General features: G+C 36.2%; 1 protein-coding gene across 2 annotated transcripts in view; it reads left to right on the forward strand.

Annotated features, from left to right (window-relative positions):
* The window catches only part of LOC127524964 (collagen alpha-1(XIX) chain), a 204256-nt gene that overhangs the window by 170117 nt on the left and 14483 nt on the right, over positions 1 to 19656 (forward strand). For both annotated transcript variants that reach the window (XM_051917062.1, XM_051917061.1), the window contains exons 42-49: positions 1778 to 1831; positions 2654 to 2698; positions 4566 to 4610; positions 4723 to 4785; positions 9003 to 9038; positions 13016 to 13060; positions 13536 to 13688; positions 18995 to 19061. In XM_051917062.1, coding sequence (XP_051773022.1) covers positions 1778 to 1831; positions 2654 to 2698; positions 4566 to 4610; positions 4723 to 4785; positions 9003 to 9038; positions 13016 to 13060; positions 13536 to 13688; positions 18995 to 19061 — 508 coding nt within the window. The remainder of the gene's footprint in view (positions 1 to 1777; positions 1832 to 2653; positions 2699 to 4565; positions 4611 to 4722; positions 4786 to 9002; positions 9039 to 13015; positions 13061 to 13535; positions 13689 to 18994; positions 19062 to 19656) is intronic.

Here is a 19656-nt window from a genome sequence, read left to right on the forward strand (position 1 = left end):
ACCCTTTAGTCTCCAGCGCCACCATTTTCCAGAACTGCAACCTACCTGGAGTCTCCAGAAATGCAAGGTGTCAGGATCTCAGAGACTTAGGTTAGGTAAAGACACTTATTAATCACAAGCTGAAGTGTTGTAAAATACATGAAGACTGCTTTTTATAGGCTTTATAGATAGACGGATTGAGAGTGACTCTTGAAGGACCAGCACCACATCCTCTTGTACCACCAGTGCCGATCCTACACTTTGTGAAGGGGCCCCTGTCAGTGCATTCTTAAAAAAACCAATTTTTTTATTATTGCACGAACCAATAATGGTTTATGCAAGGTGCACTGCTGGTTTTCTATAGCTAATGGAATTAAAACATCAAGGAAACAAACTGCAAGTTATGAAAAACGTATATAAATATGTAAAGGGAAACCCATTAAAACACGTTTAATTGGCAGTAAAAACAATTAAGTAAAATTAAAACCAAATTTTCGTTGACAGTTAAATAAATGTTTTTTGTTAGTAGAAATGCCCTGGCACCATCTAGCTGTCAGAAAAACTACAACACACAGCTGTATTGGCTTTAAATGCGTAATTTACTTAAAAATTTACAGCATGATAAACAATAATAATAAAAAAATGCTAAGTTGTTTAAACCCAAATTTGGGGTCGAATATAGACAAACCCAACCATTGGGTTACATGTTTTTAATTAAATGTTTACCTCAAGGGTTGGGTTTGTCCAATTTGACCCAAATCAACAACCAAGCATTTTTTAGAGTGAATAAGGCTTAGGTAAACATACGAAAATACATAAATAATTCTATAAATTAGCTAATTTTAGACTAATGGTTGTTTTTTAAAGTACCCGAGTCACACAATAGATTATCTAATAGGAATGTTTTATTTCTTATGTACATTAAACCACACATAAGAACGTTTTGATTATTGATGTACCAACACAAACCGAAAGTTACATTTCATCTTTAGGGCATTTCTAACGAAAACACGGTGGATGTCCGAGTCCGAAACAGTTATTGATATAAATCATTATTAAAATATTTCCACATGACTCTGCCAATGTTTAGAAGACACCACACATATTTTTGTATGTTATAAAGAAATATTCACCTTATGGTAAATTATTGTCATGTTTATTTTATATAGTAATGAGCAAGGGGGCCCCCTGGTGGTTCGGGGGCCCTACACAACTTGTGTATAGGGAGGATCAGCTCTTTGTACCACTGTTTGAAGAATTTACTGTTCGGAATTTTTTTTTATTCCATATCTGCAAGACGGACTTTTTTTAGGATAGGAGATGGACTAAAAATGAACTCCCAAAACTTACTGCCAGATTCTGGAAGATAAATTCTTCAAACAGTGGTATAAGATGATGTGGTGCTGGTCCTTCAAGAGTCACTCTCAATCCGTCTGTCTATCTGTGAATCTCATTAAAAATATGATCAGAAAATCAACTTGCCTAATAATTCTGCACACAGTATATATTATTAATAGTAATAATAAAATATTATATAATATTTTTATTTGTATTAGATTTAGCAAATGTTATGAAAAAACTACTCAACTAAAACTAACTCAATCATAATTTATGCATTTCTTCACAAACAACTCATTGCGACACACCCAAAAGGATAGTGTTCCTTAGTTTTCCTAAAAATTGTATTGGAGTTAGTTGCATTGCCACTTTTACTTAGTCACTCCCCAACTCTGACACACACAGACTTTCACGCATGAAGGTGTCTGTGCTGAGCTGGAATGTGTTTCTTTTATTCCAGGGTGAGCCGGGACTGATGGGATTACCAGGACTAGAGGGGCTGCCAGGTGCTAAGGTAAGCGCATTTGAATGAATCGTGTCAGTGGACTCTCTCTCACACTTTCTGAGTGTCCCAGATTACACACAGCTTTCAACAGCTCAACCAGACGCTCTACTCTGTACCTTCACCATTTGACATGACATTGCAGTTTCGGTGTGTATGTGTGTGTGTTTGACTGACAGAGAGATGGAGAATGGCGGGTAGACATTCATAATTGATTCAAGCATTGTTAGTATTCTAATTTCACTGCAGTGCTTAGTCAAAGCACTCGAGAATTCGACAGAAAGACCATGAATACGAGAATACTAGAGAGGCTAGAAATAATAGGCTTCATTAAATCGAGCCCACAGAACCGTCCAGACCCCCCCCCCCCATTCCCCACCACAGAATGTTTCCTCCTGCACGTATCAGAGCGCTGGTGCATGGAGACTCTCTTTCGTCTGTCTGCCAGAGCAGCTTCCTCCTTTGAGCAGCATCAAACTCGCCCACTCTTCCCAGAAAGGACTTGTCAAGATGTAGTCGCAGCATTTTGCGCGCTCGCCGACTCCACAACAGCCACGAGGCTGCCTGATCTCAAGCTGTTTATTTGCATGCTGTGCCCCAAAACTTAAAAGCAGCTCATTAATTCCTAAAGTCAGCAGAGCGCATATGGAGGAAAGAGAGCAGCTCACACACACTCACACACACACAGATTCTCAGAGAATGATTTTGGAGGACTTGTCAAGCACAGTTGGTATTGAGAACAGAAAGAAAAGCAATCATTGTGTTTTGCGACATGTTCTCAGGCATTTATGCATTGAAGATTCATCTTACATGAGTATGTTTGTGTGTTATAAGGGTGACCCTGGCCTTCCTGGTCCTCCTGGTGTTCCTGGTCCTACTGTAAGTTATTCTGTTGTCATTTTTCTGCTTTCACTAACACTAATGACACTAAAACACATAAAACTGTATATTTAGGCAATAAGCTACAAGCAAAAAAGGTAGTAAATAAATAAAGCCTTCAGCCTTCTCTATAGTCACAATTCTCAAAATATTAAAGGGATAGTTTATCCAAAAATGAAAATTATCCCATTTTACTCACCCTCAAGCCAGACAAACACAATTGGAGATATATTTAAAAATATCCTTAGTCCTCCAAGGGTTATGTTTGTGAATGGGGGGCTGTGTTTTGAAGCCAAAAATAATGCATCCATCCATAAAAAAAAAAACTAATCCATACGACTCCAGGGGGTTAATAAAGGTCTTCTGAAGCGAAGCGATGAGTTTTTGTAAGAAAAATATCCATATTTAAAACTTCAATCAATTCAAATAACTAGCTTCCGGCGGACGACCGTACGCAGAATGCTCAAGTCGACTTACGCCAATGTACTGACGCGATGTATGACGCAGGATGTTGGAGCATTGTAAGCTTACACGCCTCTCGCATTTCAAACAAATAGGGCTGTGCAACAAATTTAAGCTCCTCTTCTCTTATATTGAAATCCTCCGACATTTCTCTTTAAAAATGATCATTTTAGACTTATAATCCATGACTGGTGATTTGTTTTGCTCTATCCTCTGCGCCTCCGCGTTCATCATTACATTGTGCGTCAGGTGAAAGGATACTCTTCTGCCGCAAATTGCCGGACAATCCGTTTAATGGCACAAATTTTCATAAAAACACTATTTATTTAGCAGATTTATTAAGTGCCCTCCTTCTGCTTGAATAAGGATCTTTAAGAGAGGGTACAGCAATTATGTTTAGTTCTCAAACAAGTTTTTTTGTGAATAAATGAAAATTCTGTCATTAATTACTCACCCTCATGTTGTTAAAAACCCATAAGACTTTCGTTCATCTTCGAAACACAAATGAAGATATTTGTAATGAAATCTGAGAGATTTCTGTACCCCCCATTGACAGTCCGTGCAACTACCACTTTGGTGCTTCAAAAAGTTCATAAAGAGATTTAAAATTAACATAATAATCAACACGAGAATGAACCTCATTGGTTCTTGCAAGTCAAGCAACAATGCTTGAGCTTTCTTTTATCATAACTGACGTGTGCGTTAATCAATGTTTATATGTGATTAAAAGATTAAATTAAATTTGTTCATTATATAAAGCGATTGAGTCGCTTCAGAAAATTTGGATTTAACCACTCAATTCATATGGATTATCTCTTTATAAACTTTTTGAAGCGTCAAAGTGTCAGTTGCGTAGCTGTCTATGGAGGGACAGAAAGCTCTCAGGTTTCATCAAAAATATCTTCATTTGTGTTCAGAAGATGAACGAAAGTCTTACAGGTTTGGAACGACATGAGGGTGAGTAATTAATGACAGAATTTTCATTTTTGGGTGAACTAACCCTTTAAATTAAATACATAATGTATTTTGTTTAATGCATATTCTAATTTATTCACAAAAACTTGTTTGAGATCAAAATACATTAATAAGGTATCTTTAATCAAAGCTAAATAAAGTAAATATTTTATTAAAATGTATTGGGTACAATTAAAATATAACATATTGGCCAATGATGAATATTGTGCATGCTCGCTTTCCATATTTTTACATTTAGATAACCTTTACATTACTTTTACCTTTGTTTAATTCTTAAAGTGTTCCATCACAAGATATAGGTTTTATATATCGAGCATGAATTTTTTGATAAAATCAGTGCATGTTGTAGCTGTGTCCCCAGCCTACAGGTGGTTTAGATGGACATCAGGGTTGCAGTCTAACTCTTTCTGTCCTTCTCATTCCTATGAAGGGAAAGCCTGGTCCGCGTGGTGAGACAGGGATCCCCGGAGAGCCGGTGAGATTTTCTTTGTTGCTTGTTAGCTGCTGTCAATCATACAGCAGGTTTTGGCAACAGGATGATGCGAGACTGATGATGTCCCATTTTCCCTCTTTGTCTTTCCACACAGGGAGAACGAGGGCCTCTGGGAGAGACTGGCTTCCCTGGACCCGAAGGGCCTCCTGGAGCCCCTGTAATCAATCTTAATATTCACTACACATGTAATCTGTAATATACACTAATGTCTGTAATCTACAGCAAGGGTTTTCAGACTTCTTTATGATAGGACTCGAAAATATCATAATCCACTCATAAGGGATCTGCATCCTAAAATATAAAGGTATCTGTATTTTTTCATGATAAAAGAACGATTTATACTATGTGAGGGGAAAAATGATAAAAAGTTTTAAAAAAAAAAATTATTTTTATAATATATAATTATTTGTAAGCACACTGTGTCTGAAGGCAAACTTAGACACCGACACCAACATAAGAACCTATAGAAGGACAAGACCTGACAAAACAACATGGGAAACACAAGGGCTAAATATACAGACAAGCTAACAAGATAAGGTAAAAAGACACAACCGTGGATACAATCAAGGGGAACCAATGAAAAAAGGACTACAAAGGGACTACAAAACTAGACAGGAAATTCTCTTATATATATGTAAGTTCAGTGTTCCAGGGGTGTTCCAATGAGCACAAATGTTCTGAGATGCTATCAGAAAACCACTTTCATAATGTTCTTTTAGCAGTTTCACGGAAATGAATATGGAAGCCAGGTTTCACTTAAAAGGTGCTATGTACCTTGTACTATGTAATGATATAAAGATGCAATTTTAAAGAGGTGTTTGATTTCACTTTTTTAACTTTAGTTAGTGTGTAATGTTGCTGTTAGAACATAAACAACATCTGCAACGTTACAACGCTCAAAGTTTAATGCAAAGGGAGATATTTTCTTTTAGAGAATTCTCTGTTTAAGGACTACAACAAATGGCTGGTAGGAACTACAACGAGCTTCTTCCCGGGTTAGTGACATCTTAACCCTAAAATTTACATAAACCCTGCCCCCGAGAACATGCAATAAAGGGGGTGAGGCCATGTTGGGCTGCTTTAGATAAGAGGAAGAGTTGTTGTAGTAGAGTATTTTAGCCATGCAGTCATTTTACGTCGAACTGCTTCACAAACGAGTGTCAGTTCAACGCTGGATTTGCACAAAAGATTAACATGACGGCACATGCTAGTCGATGAGTTGAATCAACTCCACAGCAACTACATAAATGTATCCTCTAACCGTTCAAAAAAACATCCAGTTGCATTCTAAAAGTTGTAACTTTTTCTTCCTGAGTCTCTCCATCAGTGTCCGACTCTGATTTGAAAAATGTAAGGCTGAACACCGTCACTGACAATCCTCATTTTTGGCTGCGTGAGATTCTCCAGCTTTGTTGTTGTTGAGCAACCGAAGAGCGAGCTGTTAAAGCTCCACCCTCCTCTGGAAAGGGAGCCGGGAGCAGCAGCTCATTTGCATTTAAAGGGACACAAAAAAAAGTGTGTTTTTGCTCACACCCAAATAGGGGCAAATCTGACAAGCTAAATGATCTGGGGGGTATTTTGAGCTGAAACTTGACAGACACATTCTAGGGACACCAGAGACTTATATTACATCTTGTAAAAGCGGCATTATAGGTCCCCTTTAAAAGTAGTTGCAGTTCTGAAAAATAAAGTTGCAATTGTGAGATATAAAGTTTTAAAAATATGAATGATTGAGAAATATATGTAATTATGAGAAATAAAGTTGCAGTTGTGAGAAAGTCACACATAACTATTTAAATAACCTGAAGAGAAATGAATAGAATAAAACTATATGCAGTGTTTTATCAAACACTATTGATTTTTTTTTTTTTTTTTTTTTTTTTTTTTAACAATTGCTCAGATTTTCCTTTTGTGGCCCCCCGGGGTCCCTGGATCTACCTGTAATCTACCATTTATGCTGAACCTAGCTGTGATCTACACTGCCTATAATAACATTTCATTCTCATTAGTTTCTGTCCTCTGTTCTCAGCTCTGTGATCTTATAACAGATTGATCCGTCATTTGATCCAGCCTTGAATTGCAGACCAGATTTAATTAACTGATTAGTGTGCTGATTGATTCACAGTTTGACTCGCTGTGGATTCAGAGTTCTGACACAAACATTCTGTTGGGGTTTATTTTTCCTCTATTCTTGATTTCTGCTCACTGGCCTGTAGTTTAATTCAGAGTCTGAGCTGTTTCTAATTAGATATCCCAGAATGCTGAGACAAAATATTGTAAACAAGCATCAGAGATATTACTACACAACTGGATATATGCAGTTTTTGATAGACTAAATTACTACGATTTCTAATATAGTGTGATATAGCAGTATACACCAGAGCTCTATGTTAGATTCTTCTCTATAAACTACAGCAACTATTTTCAGCTGTAATATCTCACTTCATAGCACAGAGTAATCTCTTCATATACTTCTTGTACTGTGGTGTTAAACCCGGCTGATTTGTGCTGTGGTAATGAGTGCAGTCACTGGGGTAAACGTTTGATTGGCTGTCTCGGTGAAGGAGTACAGTGGCTGAATGGGTCTCATATAATTGCTTCGTTATTCGCACAGCCATAATGCCTTCAGCACCTCCGCTGAATACACACAATTTCCCTGAGGAATTCCTGTTTCTTCCAGGTGATGTTTCACAACTTATTCCTAGTTTATCTAGCTCAATTCCTAATTGTTCACACTTAACCTTAGTGGAACAGTGTGCGCTAAACTAACTAAAGATACAAACTAGACTACATCAAAGTTGACATGGTGTTTGCAGCATAACATGACATACAGTGGCTCCAAGAAGTGTTTGGACTCTTTAGACGCTTAAAAATGCATGAATGCCATTGCATTAGGTGATTCAAAATATCGAAGCAAGTGGCATTTATTTATTTATTTTTCTAAATAAACAGGACATTTAACAAAGAAAAACACTTTTTTCCCTTTGCAACCACCTGCACTGGCCAATCACTATATGAATAGGAGCTTATATTAAGAAAGAAAATATGGCCAAATTTGATTTCATATTGACTTCTGATTTCTATGGAATTAGTTTTCCTTAATATATTTCAACTATTAATGTATATATCATCACATAGTATAAATAAGTAAAATTAATTAAAACTTTCTCACAATTGCAGCTTTATTTGTCATAATTGTCTATTTTTCAACCTTCAAAAGAAATTTTCTATTCAATTTCTCAGTTGCAAATTTTCTTTTAGAATTTCAACTTTTTCAGAATTGCAATTTTTCTGTCAGCTATGGAAGCTTGTTTCCGCCACTAAATAAACAAATTAACATGGTAATTGTGACTTTTTGTCTCACAATTCTGACTTTTTTTCTCGCAATTGCGAGTTATAAAGTCAGAATTGAGATATAAACTTGTAATTCTTTGTCTTTTTTTCCCTCATAATTGGACATTATAACACGCAATTGCGAGTTTATATCTCACAAATCTGACTTTATATCACGCAATTCTGACTTTATATCACACAATTCTGACTTTATAACTCGCAATTCTGACTTTATCACGCAATTCTAACTTTATAACTCGCAATTCTGACTTTATATCACACAATATTTGACTTTATAACACAATTCTGATTTTATATCACGCAATTCTGACTTTATAAATCGCAATGCTGGCTTTATAACTCGCAATTCTGACTTTATATCAATTTTGACTTTATATCTCTCAATTCTGACTTTATATCACGCAATTGTAAGTTTATATCTCGCATTTCAAAGAAAAAAGTCAGAATTGTGAGATATAAACTCGCAATTGCAAGAAAAAATGTCAGAATCGTGAGATAAAAAGTCGCAATTACCTTTTTATTTTTTATTTCATGGCAGAAACAAGCTTCCATAGTCATCTTCTATTTGACTATCTTTATTTTAAAATCTCACAATTAAAGTAACTTTTTTTTTTTTTTACTCTGTGAAAACTGGCTTCCATTTTGTGGTTTTCTAATAGCATCTTAAAACATTTGTGCCCATTGTAACATCTAATTACCTATGGAAATTATAAATAATGCAAAGTTTATTGCAACAGTGTTATTTTAGCATCATTGAGATACTATTATAGTTTTTATTAATATTCTAAATGGGGTTTTATTTTTAGATTTTCTAAGTTTTAGTAATTTTGTTGTTTTTGTCAAGTTTTTTTAAATATGCCTATAATGTTTTTTTTTTTTTTTTTTTCAGTTATAGTTTATTTTAGTACATTAAGTTTCAGTTAACATTTATTTATTTTTATTATTATTATTTTTAGTTTCAGTTAAGTACAATAACCTTGGATTGCAAAGATCGATGGGAATGTTCTGTCTCCTCCACAGGGAAGGCCGGGAAAAGATGGAATTCCAGGCTATGAGGTATGTGAGTGTACAGTAAATGCTTTTGAGAGGGCTTTGGCTTCAACTGTATAATATTAGCAGAAAATTAATGCTTTTACTTTAATACATGCAGCATCTAATAACTTGTGCCTTAATATTTTGCCAGCGAGTTAGAATAGTGGATGACAAAGGCTCGGATCTGTGCTGGTCTACATTTATCTCTGTCTCACTAGATTTCTTTCTTTCCCAAGCAAATAAAAGCCCAACACCAGTCATTAGTCTTGTAAAGTTTTCAATAATAAGACCGCTTACTCACTGCTAATGCTCTCCAGTGTGGATAAAATCCTGCCCATGAGCCATTAAATCATGAATAATGCATGTGATCACTAATTAAATGTCCCCTACAAACAGGGTTTGTAGTTTCGAAAGCCTTGTCACGTCAAAAAAAAAAAAAAAAAGTTCTGTTCTCTGATGCCTTGTCACAACAGAACGCATATCTACGGCAGAACTGTGTGACAAATCGCACTTCTGCACTTTACAGCAGCAAACAGACACATCAGAGAGCCGCCAACACACGAACGCACATATATAGACGCCTCCGTCACAGACAGACAAATGCAGTAAATACAGCATACATCTGCAGATCTTAATGAGGTGAGCGAGAAAGAGCCGAGGATGAGTCAGAAGTCAGTTTGCTCAGCAGCCATCTTGCTAACATTCATGGGCAGCTATTTTCTATAGAGTGCAACAGTGCCCACTGCCCACCCACTTTTTCAGCAGTGCTTGTTCCGGAAGTATTTTTTTTTTAAAAAGTCTTCATTAAAGCGTTATAAGCCATGAACCAAGTCAACCAGCTACAAGGTGATTCATAACATTACAAACTTTCATTTGAAGTAAAAAAGTATTTCAAAATCTGAAAAAAATACGAAGGTACAAGACTGTGTACTTAACGCCTTTAGTGAGGGAAAGAACTACAATCCCATGAAGCATTGCGAACAGCATAATCAAATTAAAAATGACGGAGAAATATAAATCTTTGACTATAAATCTATAAATTGACTATAATTGAATCTTTGATATAAAAGTTTGACTGACATGTAAAGCAGCCAATCAGAGTTTGTTTTGTTCCACATCATGTTTAGGGGCGTGAAAATGAAAGTCGATGTCCCTACAATAACAGACCGGCATGCATCTATAAATTATTCATTCAAGAACGTTGCGCAAGTTTACTGCAACAATGGAGCTGCGAACTTCACATACTTTTGAAAATCCAGCATTTATTTGATCCTGATAAGCACTCGTTGTCACAGTTGTAAACATGACGGCATTCTTCTACGAGGGGGTTTGGCGTCACGCCATTGGTTTCCAAGCGGACCATTAAAGAACGTGACACACACGTCTCCCAGACATCCTGTAGAATTCAACCAACCAGATGACGACTTCGATACTGCTGAAATGTTTCCAGATAAGTGTGCCATATGCATCAGACATTCAGCCAACGGTCCGTGTCTGAGCCTGAGACTAAGTTTGCCCTTGCTGGTTAATTCTATAACTACAACATCTTGCATTATTTTGTACTATTGTAGTATTTATTAATATTTTGAATATTTTTATATTTTCATTTAATTTTTTTTTTTTTTTTGTAATTTTGTGCTTTTGTCAATTTTATTTATTATTTTATTTTTTGCTTTTTTATATTTCTATTTAACTTTATTTTTCAGTTTAAGTAATTTTAACACTTTATTTCAGTTAGTTGCCAAAGCAAGTTTAGGTTTTTCAATATATTGTTTTTACAATCTTTATTGTATAATGTTGCTGTCTGAGCATGAAAAAGGTCTGCAAAGTTACAAAGCACAAAGTCACTCCAAAGGCAGTTATTCTCTATATAAGTATACACTGTAAACCCGAATAAGTTGTCAAAACTTAAAAAAAATAAAAAATTTGAGGCAGTCAGTTGCCTCAATTTTTAGGTTGAGAATTTCAATGTTTAAGTCAGCAGAACTGGCAGATTTTTATTTTGTACTCATACATATAACATTTAATTTTAGCATTTACTCTCCCTTTCGAGTGCCGTAAAAGCATGCTGGGAAATAGAAATCCCAGCCCAGTTTCAGTTAAACTTAAGTTCGTCTAAATTAAAAGAAATAAGTTCATAAAACTCAAAACAATGAAACAGTTCAGTTTACTTAAAATATATCAGTTCTGTGACCTTGAAAGAAAATGAAAGTGCTAAATACTCAGTTAATTTGACTGAACTAATTTGTTTAATTTAAGTTTGTCCTACTTAAACTAATTAATTATTTTGAGCGTTAGGGTTTACAGTGAGCAATGTTTCTGAACTCCCTGAAACCCCTCAATTGTAGTCTCGAGTTTTCTTCCGGGAACAAACACGTCACAATATCCCTCATTTAAGTAATTCCCGCCCAAGGCATACAAAAAAAAAAAAAAAAATGGCGAGGCATGGTTGAGTTGGTTTGTCATAGTTAGGGTAAGGGGCATGATTTTTCCGAAACACGCTTTAAGCTGTTGACCGATCACAACACACTGGTCCTGCCGACCAATCAGAGCACATTGAGCTTTCAAAAGGAGGTGCTTCATAGAGACCGGAACTAAACAGAACGTTACTGACAGACTGGGAAGAGAAGTGCTGCAACAATATAAAATATGTGGAAAATAATGTGTATTTTGAACATTCAAGCTTGAAACCTATTCTAGTAGACCTCAAAAACAAAATCAAGACTTTGAAAAAAGGGCATAATAGGCCCCCTTTAACAATAACAACACTGGTTGTCATTCGTGACATCATTTCCTACATTTCACATGGGTTTTCTGGCTAGCTTGAACTGACTCAAAACTGAGCACCCATGAGCAAAGATGGTAGATTTTATACCAAGATTTTCGACGAGCAGCCCACCTTTCCCCCCTTTATGCTGTCTTTGGATGAGTCAAGGTTCAAATGGGTGCAGATCATCTGGAGGAAGTTCACTGGCCTTATTTTCGCTTTCATTCACGTCACTGTCTTCTCAAATGGCACGACTGCGTGTTTGCAGGGTGTTGGACCACTCATTGAGAATTTTCTCTATTTTCTTTTCCCCCTCCCTGCTTCGTTTATGGTTGGCTGTCTGTCTCTTTCGGTGGTGCAACAGTGCCATCTAGCAGGAAGGAAGTTTCTCGGTCCTCTCCGTTTCATACCTTTCCATCTCTTTTATGGCAGGGGCTGAGGGAAACACATTTCAGTGGGCACGGTGATGGCTTTAAGCTCTCCTCATCAGGAGCCTGGGAATAGAGAGGAGAGAGAGTGTTAGACATTGATGAGGGTGTGGATGAAAGCAGATGGTTGAGGATGCTTTCACAAAGTGCCGCCCGCTTTAGAAACGCAGGCTAGATTGCATTTCTTTTTTGCTCGGCTGCTGTAATCCAGCAGGAGAATTTGATACAGAGATGTTCCCTGAGGAGCTAGTGGGAGCCGTGATGCGAGAGAGGAGCAGAGATAGATGGGAAAGCGAGGGGAGGGAGAAATGCAAGAGTGGTTTTGGAGTACAATGAGAGGTGTTTCTCTACAGAGCGCTCTCAGAGGAGATGGAGAGAGAGGAATAAGAGAATGAGATCCAGAGGTTCACGGCTTTCATGAGTTCGGAGAGAAAATGGTCATTTGTAAATCAACCGAGCTCTTTCGCTCTGCTCTCGACTGAATTACTAGAAAAGTTGGGCCATTAAAGCAGCCAAATAATTTCATTCCTCTAATGCAGTTTGGGAGCAGTCTATGAACAATAGTACGGTTTAGCTGTATATATGTATGAGGGTTTACTTTGGGGACCAAAAAAGAACAAAAAAACTGACAGAACCACCTTTGGAGATCTTCTCAGTTTGAAAAGAAAATTGAGAAGCTAATTTTGTATGTATGTGTATATACTGTATAATGTGTATGTATACATGTAAAATGCAAAATTAACCATCAAATTATTTTTGTCCTGAGACATTTTTTCTTTATTTTTTCTCTGTTTGTATTTTCACAGGGAGCCACAGGCAGACCTGGAGACAGAGGCACTAAAGGAGAACGGGTAAAATGTTCATATTTTGTTTTGATGGATTACATAAAATATAAAGGTTTGACAGTGTGACAATCATTTGTGTGTCAGAATCCATTTTAATGTTAGAATACACCAGTTTAATGCTGAACATGTTTTCAATTTCTGAATATATATTATTGATGTTTTAAGAATTTTTTGTTTACCAAGTCAAAATCACTGTAGCGTAATTAGGAATCAGGAAGACATTTTGTCATGTGACAAGAAAACCATAAAATAGAAAGTATCACAAAGGAGAAAACATCAATAATCAAAGTAAACGCATTTAGAATGTGTACCTATATTATTGACTAATATCTCTAAGCTGCATGTAGTAGTTTCTCTTATTTCATCATGCATTGAATGTAATCCAGCCAGTCTATTATCAGTTAAGCTTAAGGCAGCTCCCAATAGCCAGCATGTGTTCTTTGTGTTGTGATGTATTTATATTCTGGCTTTGCCTTTGCAGGGAGATCCGGGGATTCCAGGAGAGAGAGGAGTCCAGGGAGAAAGAGGGAAAGCTGGAGACATAGGGCCCATTGGTCCTCAGGGGCAGCCTGGACAGAAAGGAGAACCAGGCTCACCTGGATCTTCAACAACACCGGGGACCGTCAATCTGTTGGTATGCACAAAATCCTACTGTCACAAGCCATAGAGACAGAATGTAGTATTTGTTAAATCAAAATTTTAAAACACTTTCCATTTTGAAAGACCTCATTACATAGAATGATTTGAGGTTGGGTTGGCTTTCTTTAGGACTGCTAATGCTTAGATATACATAAACTACCATTCAAAAGCGTCAGTAACATTTTTTTTTTTTTTTTTGGTGGGGGAGATACTTCTATTTCAAATAAATGCTGTTCTTGTCTATTCATCATAAAATACTGAAAAAATGTATCAGCTTCCACAAAAATATTAAGCAGCACAATTGTTTTCAACATTGATAATAAGAATCAGCATATTAGAATCAGCATATTAGATTGATTTCTGAAGGATCATATGACCGTGAAAATTCAGCTTTGCTATCACAGGAATAAATTACATTATATAATGTATTAAAATAGAAATTGTTTTTTAACAATTTTACTGAATGCTGAGTGAGCATAAAAGACTTCTTTCAAAAACATTAAAAGACCTTACCAACCCCATACTTTTAAACCAGGGTTCCCAATCCCAGTCCTCCAGAAACTCAAGTCGCGCATATTAGAGTAGTTTAAGGTTTGATGCCATAATATACTTCTGTAAATAAATATAATATAAATTACCACACTTTCATTTAATATACGTGTATAATACATCCGTATAAATGTTAATTATAAATTTCACTTAATCTAATGTCAAATTCAAAAGCCCTAAACTAAATGATAAATGTATGTTGCGCTGTTTAATATGAACCAAAGAAAAAAACGTAATTTAGTTATATTAGATGTCTTTTTATCTTATTGAACCCATAATCACGATAGTTGACTTGTAACTGTCGCGTCTCACGCACTTTACGCTCATGAGCAGCCGCGTACAAACACACCTGCTTCAGATTGGAATCTTAAAATGGCGAAATACCCTTTTAAGTACACTTCGCAGCGCACTTACGGTTGAATGCAATCCACCCCTCAACTGAACGTGTCAGATAAGAGAGACATAGGCTGTGTCTGAAATCACCCCCTATTTGTGGTGGTGGACGTTATCAAGTGTGCTCATTCAGTCCCACAATGCACCATAATAACGAGTGCACAACCGATGTACACTCAATGGCTAGAGAATACCCATAATGCACAGTGGGAGCCGCGTTCCGAATGAATTCCCGCGTTTGACCAGAAGATGGCGCCCGCAGCTGAATCATCCATCCATTCATTTACCAAGCTGCTGGTCCAATGTTGCTACAGCATAATATCATACAGGTAAAAATTATTTTTTAATTGATTATTTAATTGTTTAATTAAGCTTTATACATAGGTTTTTTTTTTTTTTTTTTTTTGCTTAATGTACATAAGACAGGGAACAATCAACAATGTAAGGCACTTCCATTGAAACAAACATTTAGAGTTTACATTAAAGAAAGGGGGAAAAAAAACAAAAAAAAAAGCTTTATACATAGTTTCCATGACAAAGTTCAAGATGAATCTTTTCATCATACTACTGGAGATGTCAGTTTGCTAAGTTTCAAATTATTATTAAACAGTAAGCACAAAAGCGGCAGCCCTTCTGGTGCACTCAGTGTCCAAATTCACCCACTCGTTTTTCTTTCACTCCCTCAAGTGAACTATATTAGTGGACTAGTGTAGGGAATAGTGAATGAGGGTATAGGGGGGATTCTGGGCACTGCCATTCAAAATGTGCAGACCGTGAGGACTGGAATTGGGAATTAGTGTATTGTATATTTGCAGGCAAATGTAACATTTTAACACCATATATATTATATGTTTTGATACATTTTAATGTACATTTTGATACATTTTAATTTTAATACATTTTTCTTCTGGGAAATCTTTGTTGATTTTGATAAACTAAAAGCAAGATTTTTTTGTTTTTTGTTATTTATATTGATATTTTAAAATTAATATTTACGTTAAGTTATGCTTTCTTAAAATTAACAATTTCATACATTAAAAAATCATGATCAAAATGTGTGTATCAAATATGATAGAGCAGGTATATGAGTTGTATTTATTTAATAATCATTTACATTTTTACATCAAATTAAATTATTAAAAAAAAAAATAAAATCTATATTTTTATTAATTTTAGGAACATATTTCAATAGCTTGGTTAAAAAAAATTATTAACATTTTTTACTGTTGTTTCATATGTTCATGTGTCAGGCTTTACAGGGTTAAGGAACGTTCACATCAGCAGAGATTTACGGCAATAGAGCAACCAGTAATCATTGGTTTGTGATGTGAGTTGGCATTGAAGCAATTTGAAGTAACATCAGTGATACATGGCCATATATTTTTTTTGTCAAGAAATCTGATTCAACAGTACATCCCATTTGAAATCAGATTTTCAGAAGCTGTGGCCAGTGGCACAGCCACTCAAATAAACTTTAGGGCCTTCAGCAGCATGAACACCCACTACAATCAACTGCACTGCTACTCCATAACCTGCAGCAACTGTCAGTGTGAACAGATTACAGTGACTGCACACTCTTCTGGAGGTGGAGCACATATTTGACCTCAGTAAAGATCCAGTTGCTGGCGTTTCTCCCAATCTACACCAGCCTCCTGGCCCCCAGCCCGAATCCATAACCGTGGGGTCACCCCACGCTGTTCAGAGGGCAACCATCATTGATTGCTTTGTTGTGCATAACACAAGCGTGAACACTCCAGAATAAATAATTAGTAACTCTGCATAACAATAATTACCCACACATGTTCACGAACCCATTAGCCTCTGAAAAGCGCAGGATGCAGCAAATAGCCGCCTGCTGCGATGCCTATATCCAACGCTCTCAGTCCCAATCAAACAAACTCACAACCATGTCGCTCAGGAGTGTATTGTGTGAGTGGCGGGGGTGGAAGGATATAGTAGCGACAGGAGCTCTACGCAACTCCACCTCTGTAAATCGTGCACACAGAGCAACAAACATTAATGTTCTTTGAAGGATGGCTGTTTTTATGGCAAGGTTGTGGACACAAAAGAACAATAAAAATGGCAAAAGAAAGAGTTCTGAACTTGTGCGCTACCATTAAAAAGTTTAGGGTCAGTAAGACCCTAAACTTTAAAGAAATTACTACTTTTACTTAGCAAGAAGGTGACTTTAAAGACATTTATAATGTTACAAAAAGATTTATATTTCAAATAAATGCTGTTCTTTTGAAATTTCTATTCATCAAAGAATTGTGAAAAAAATAAAAAATGTTTTTTATAAAAATATTAAGCAGCACAACTGTTTTCAACGTTGATAATCATATAAAATGTTTCTTGGGCAGCAAATCAGCATATGATTTCTGAAGGATCATGTGACACTGAAGACTGGAGTAATGATGCTGAAAATTCAGCTTTGCCATCACAGGAATACATTACGTTTTATGTTGTAGAAAATAGTTATTTTACATGAATAAATAACTGCAGCCTTGGAGAGCATAAGAGACTTTCAAAAACATTTTAAAAAATCTTACTGACCCCAAACTTCTGTGAAGAACACAATAAAATTTGGGGCATGAACTGTTGATCATGAATTGTTTTGTGAAATGGATAAAAAGATCCAACTCAAAATAACTTTTTCTTCACAAATCAAACATCACAACTTCCTCATGAAGTTTTATGAATGTGCAGTGCGGAAATTAAGTTTTCTTTTTTCCCCCCGTGAATAACACCTTGTTATTTTTGCAAAAAGAAAATGATGCTACCAAGACCATCTCAAAGCAATCATTAGTACTTTTTCAAATGCATGCAATTATTCGCTTTCACTATTTTCTGTTTTTTTTTCTGCACGTTTTGTGCTTTATTGCTACTGAATTGAAATTACCAAATTGAAATTGCCAAATTGTCAATTTTGCAAAAACTCCCATATATCGCAAAAAAAGTTTTTACGGTATGTTTGGAAGACGAGACAGTTCTTTATTAAACTCATAAAAGACAAAAGAATTACAGGAATACTGGATTATAAACAACAAAAAAGGGCCACAATTTAACAAGACCCTGAAGCAGATAGGAGGGAGAAATACCCAGAAACACCTCATACATAGGCCACTACCAAGTATAAGGGTCTTTCCTTGCCATTAATGCTTGGACAACACACCTACGTCTCCTTTGATTAAAAATAATGGGTAGTGCAGTGGCTGCAATACACTTAAATCTACTAACATCCATTGCCATGAGTTTTGGAATGACTTGTCGTGAGAGGAAAAAATTATGTTTTAGTCGCATAACATCAGTTAATGGAAACGGCATCAATTTGCAATAGATTTTTATTGACATTTAAAAATGTATATCAAAAGTTTTACGCAAATCTGTAATGGAAACCTTGTTGAAATTCTTGTTGAAGTCAAATCTGTGCATTACACTTGTGTTATGCACATGGGAGGGGGGATTTTTTACCTTGCTTTTGGTGTGTGCCAGGTAGGTATTGTTAATGACTTTTTATGATACTGAAATAGCATCTGTTATTTTCTATGCTGTTGTATGTTGGGGTGGTGGGATTTCTGAAAGGGATAAAAAAACAGACTTAACAAACTGATTAGGAGGGCTAGTCTTCCATTATGAATCATAAATCTCAAACCCTTCATGAAACTCATTAGCAATAGACTTATTTATCCATGTTGCTCAAAAGAGAGATAAAGAAAGTCGATTATGATTTGTTGTATACTGTGTTATTGTATCAGACATGTGTTTGGTTGGTGTAAATGTTGTTTATTTATCTTTTATATATTTAACTTGTAGTACGTGTTGCTGTTGTGACATATGGAATCCCCCGTTTGTAAATAACGTTTGTCAAATCAAATCAAATTTTGAAACCCTGACACGAGTCATGTTAAAGGGCTTTTAGACTGATCGCTGAAATTTTCAACACTGAAAATGCATTAGCCTATTTCGTTTTAACCGACCACAAGCATTCAGGCGAGGATGCTGCCTGAGGCACAGAGCATCGCAGGGCCCCTGAGCGTTTGACAGAATGGCCTTGAACTGTGAAAGGTGTGTTTTTGATTGGAAGGAAGAGATTTGTTTTCCTACGAGATGTTCTTCAAAATTCAGGCCTCCTGTGTAGAGCAGTGATCATGAATGGCAAGATGCTTTGGGGAGAGATGGTGATTACGCTATTATGTGTCATCCATCCCTACGTCTCTGAGAACTCCAACATTTCTCAGGATGAATAAAACATGAATCACTGCCATTTCGTAGCTGCACTTTTTAATCTGCAAATCATGTTGTGCTGATGTTTGTTTTCCCTCTCTGTCTTCTTTTCTTCACTTTCATTTCTTTTTTCAGGGAGATACAGCTGCCTTGGAGGAAATTAAAACATTCATCCGAAATGAAGTTTTGCGTATATTTGAAGGTACATCATCTGCCACCACTGAGGTGTTTTCTTGTAGTCTCCACCAGTAGATGAGAGTTTTCAGTTCTTTTTGTGTGTGTGTGTGTGTGTGTGTGTGTGTGTGTGTCTTTCAAAACTTTGAAAGACATTTAAAAGGCGGTTGTCAACGTTAACAGTACTGCAAATTAGATCTTTACCAGATGGGCTTCAAAACTGAGAACAGTTAGGATAAAGTGTGGTGACTTTTAGTGTAATACCAGCCAGTGTTTTAATGTCGACTTCAACAGACCTTTGACTTTAACTAATGTTTCTTGAGTAGCAAATCAGCATATTAGATTGATTTCTGAAGGATCATGTGACACTGAAGACCTTCGGAAATGTTGCGTCATTTTTTCAATTTGAATAAAATGAAAACTTTCAAATCACATGAGCCAATATTTTATTCGCAATAGAACATAGATAAAATCACAAATGTTTAAACTGAGAAATTTTACAATTTTAGGCACAAAATGAGCTCATTTCAAATTTGATGCCTGCTACAGGTCTCAAAATAGTTGGGACGGGGGCATGTTTACCATGGTGTAGCATCTCCTCCTCTTTTCAGAACAGTTTGAAG

The sequence above is a fragment of the Ctenopharyngodon idella genome, chromosome 13, assembly GCF_019924925.1.
Source record: "Ctenopharyngodon idella isolate HZGC_01 chromosome 13, HZGC01, whole genome shotgun sequence".
Lineage (NCBI taxonomy): Eukaryota > Metazoa > Chordata > Actinopteri > Cypriniformes > Xenocyprididae > Ctenopharyngodon > Ctenopharyngodon idella.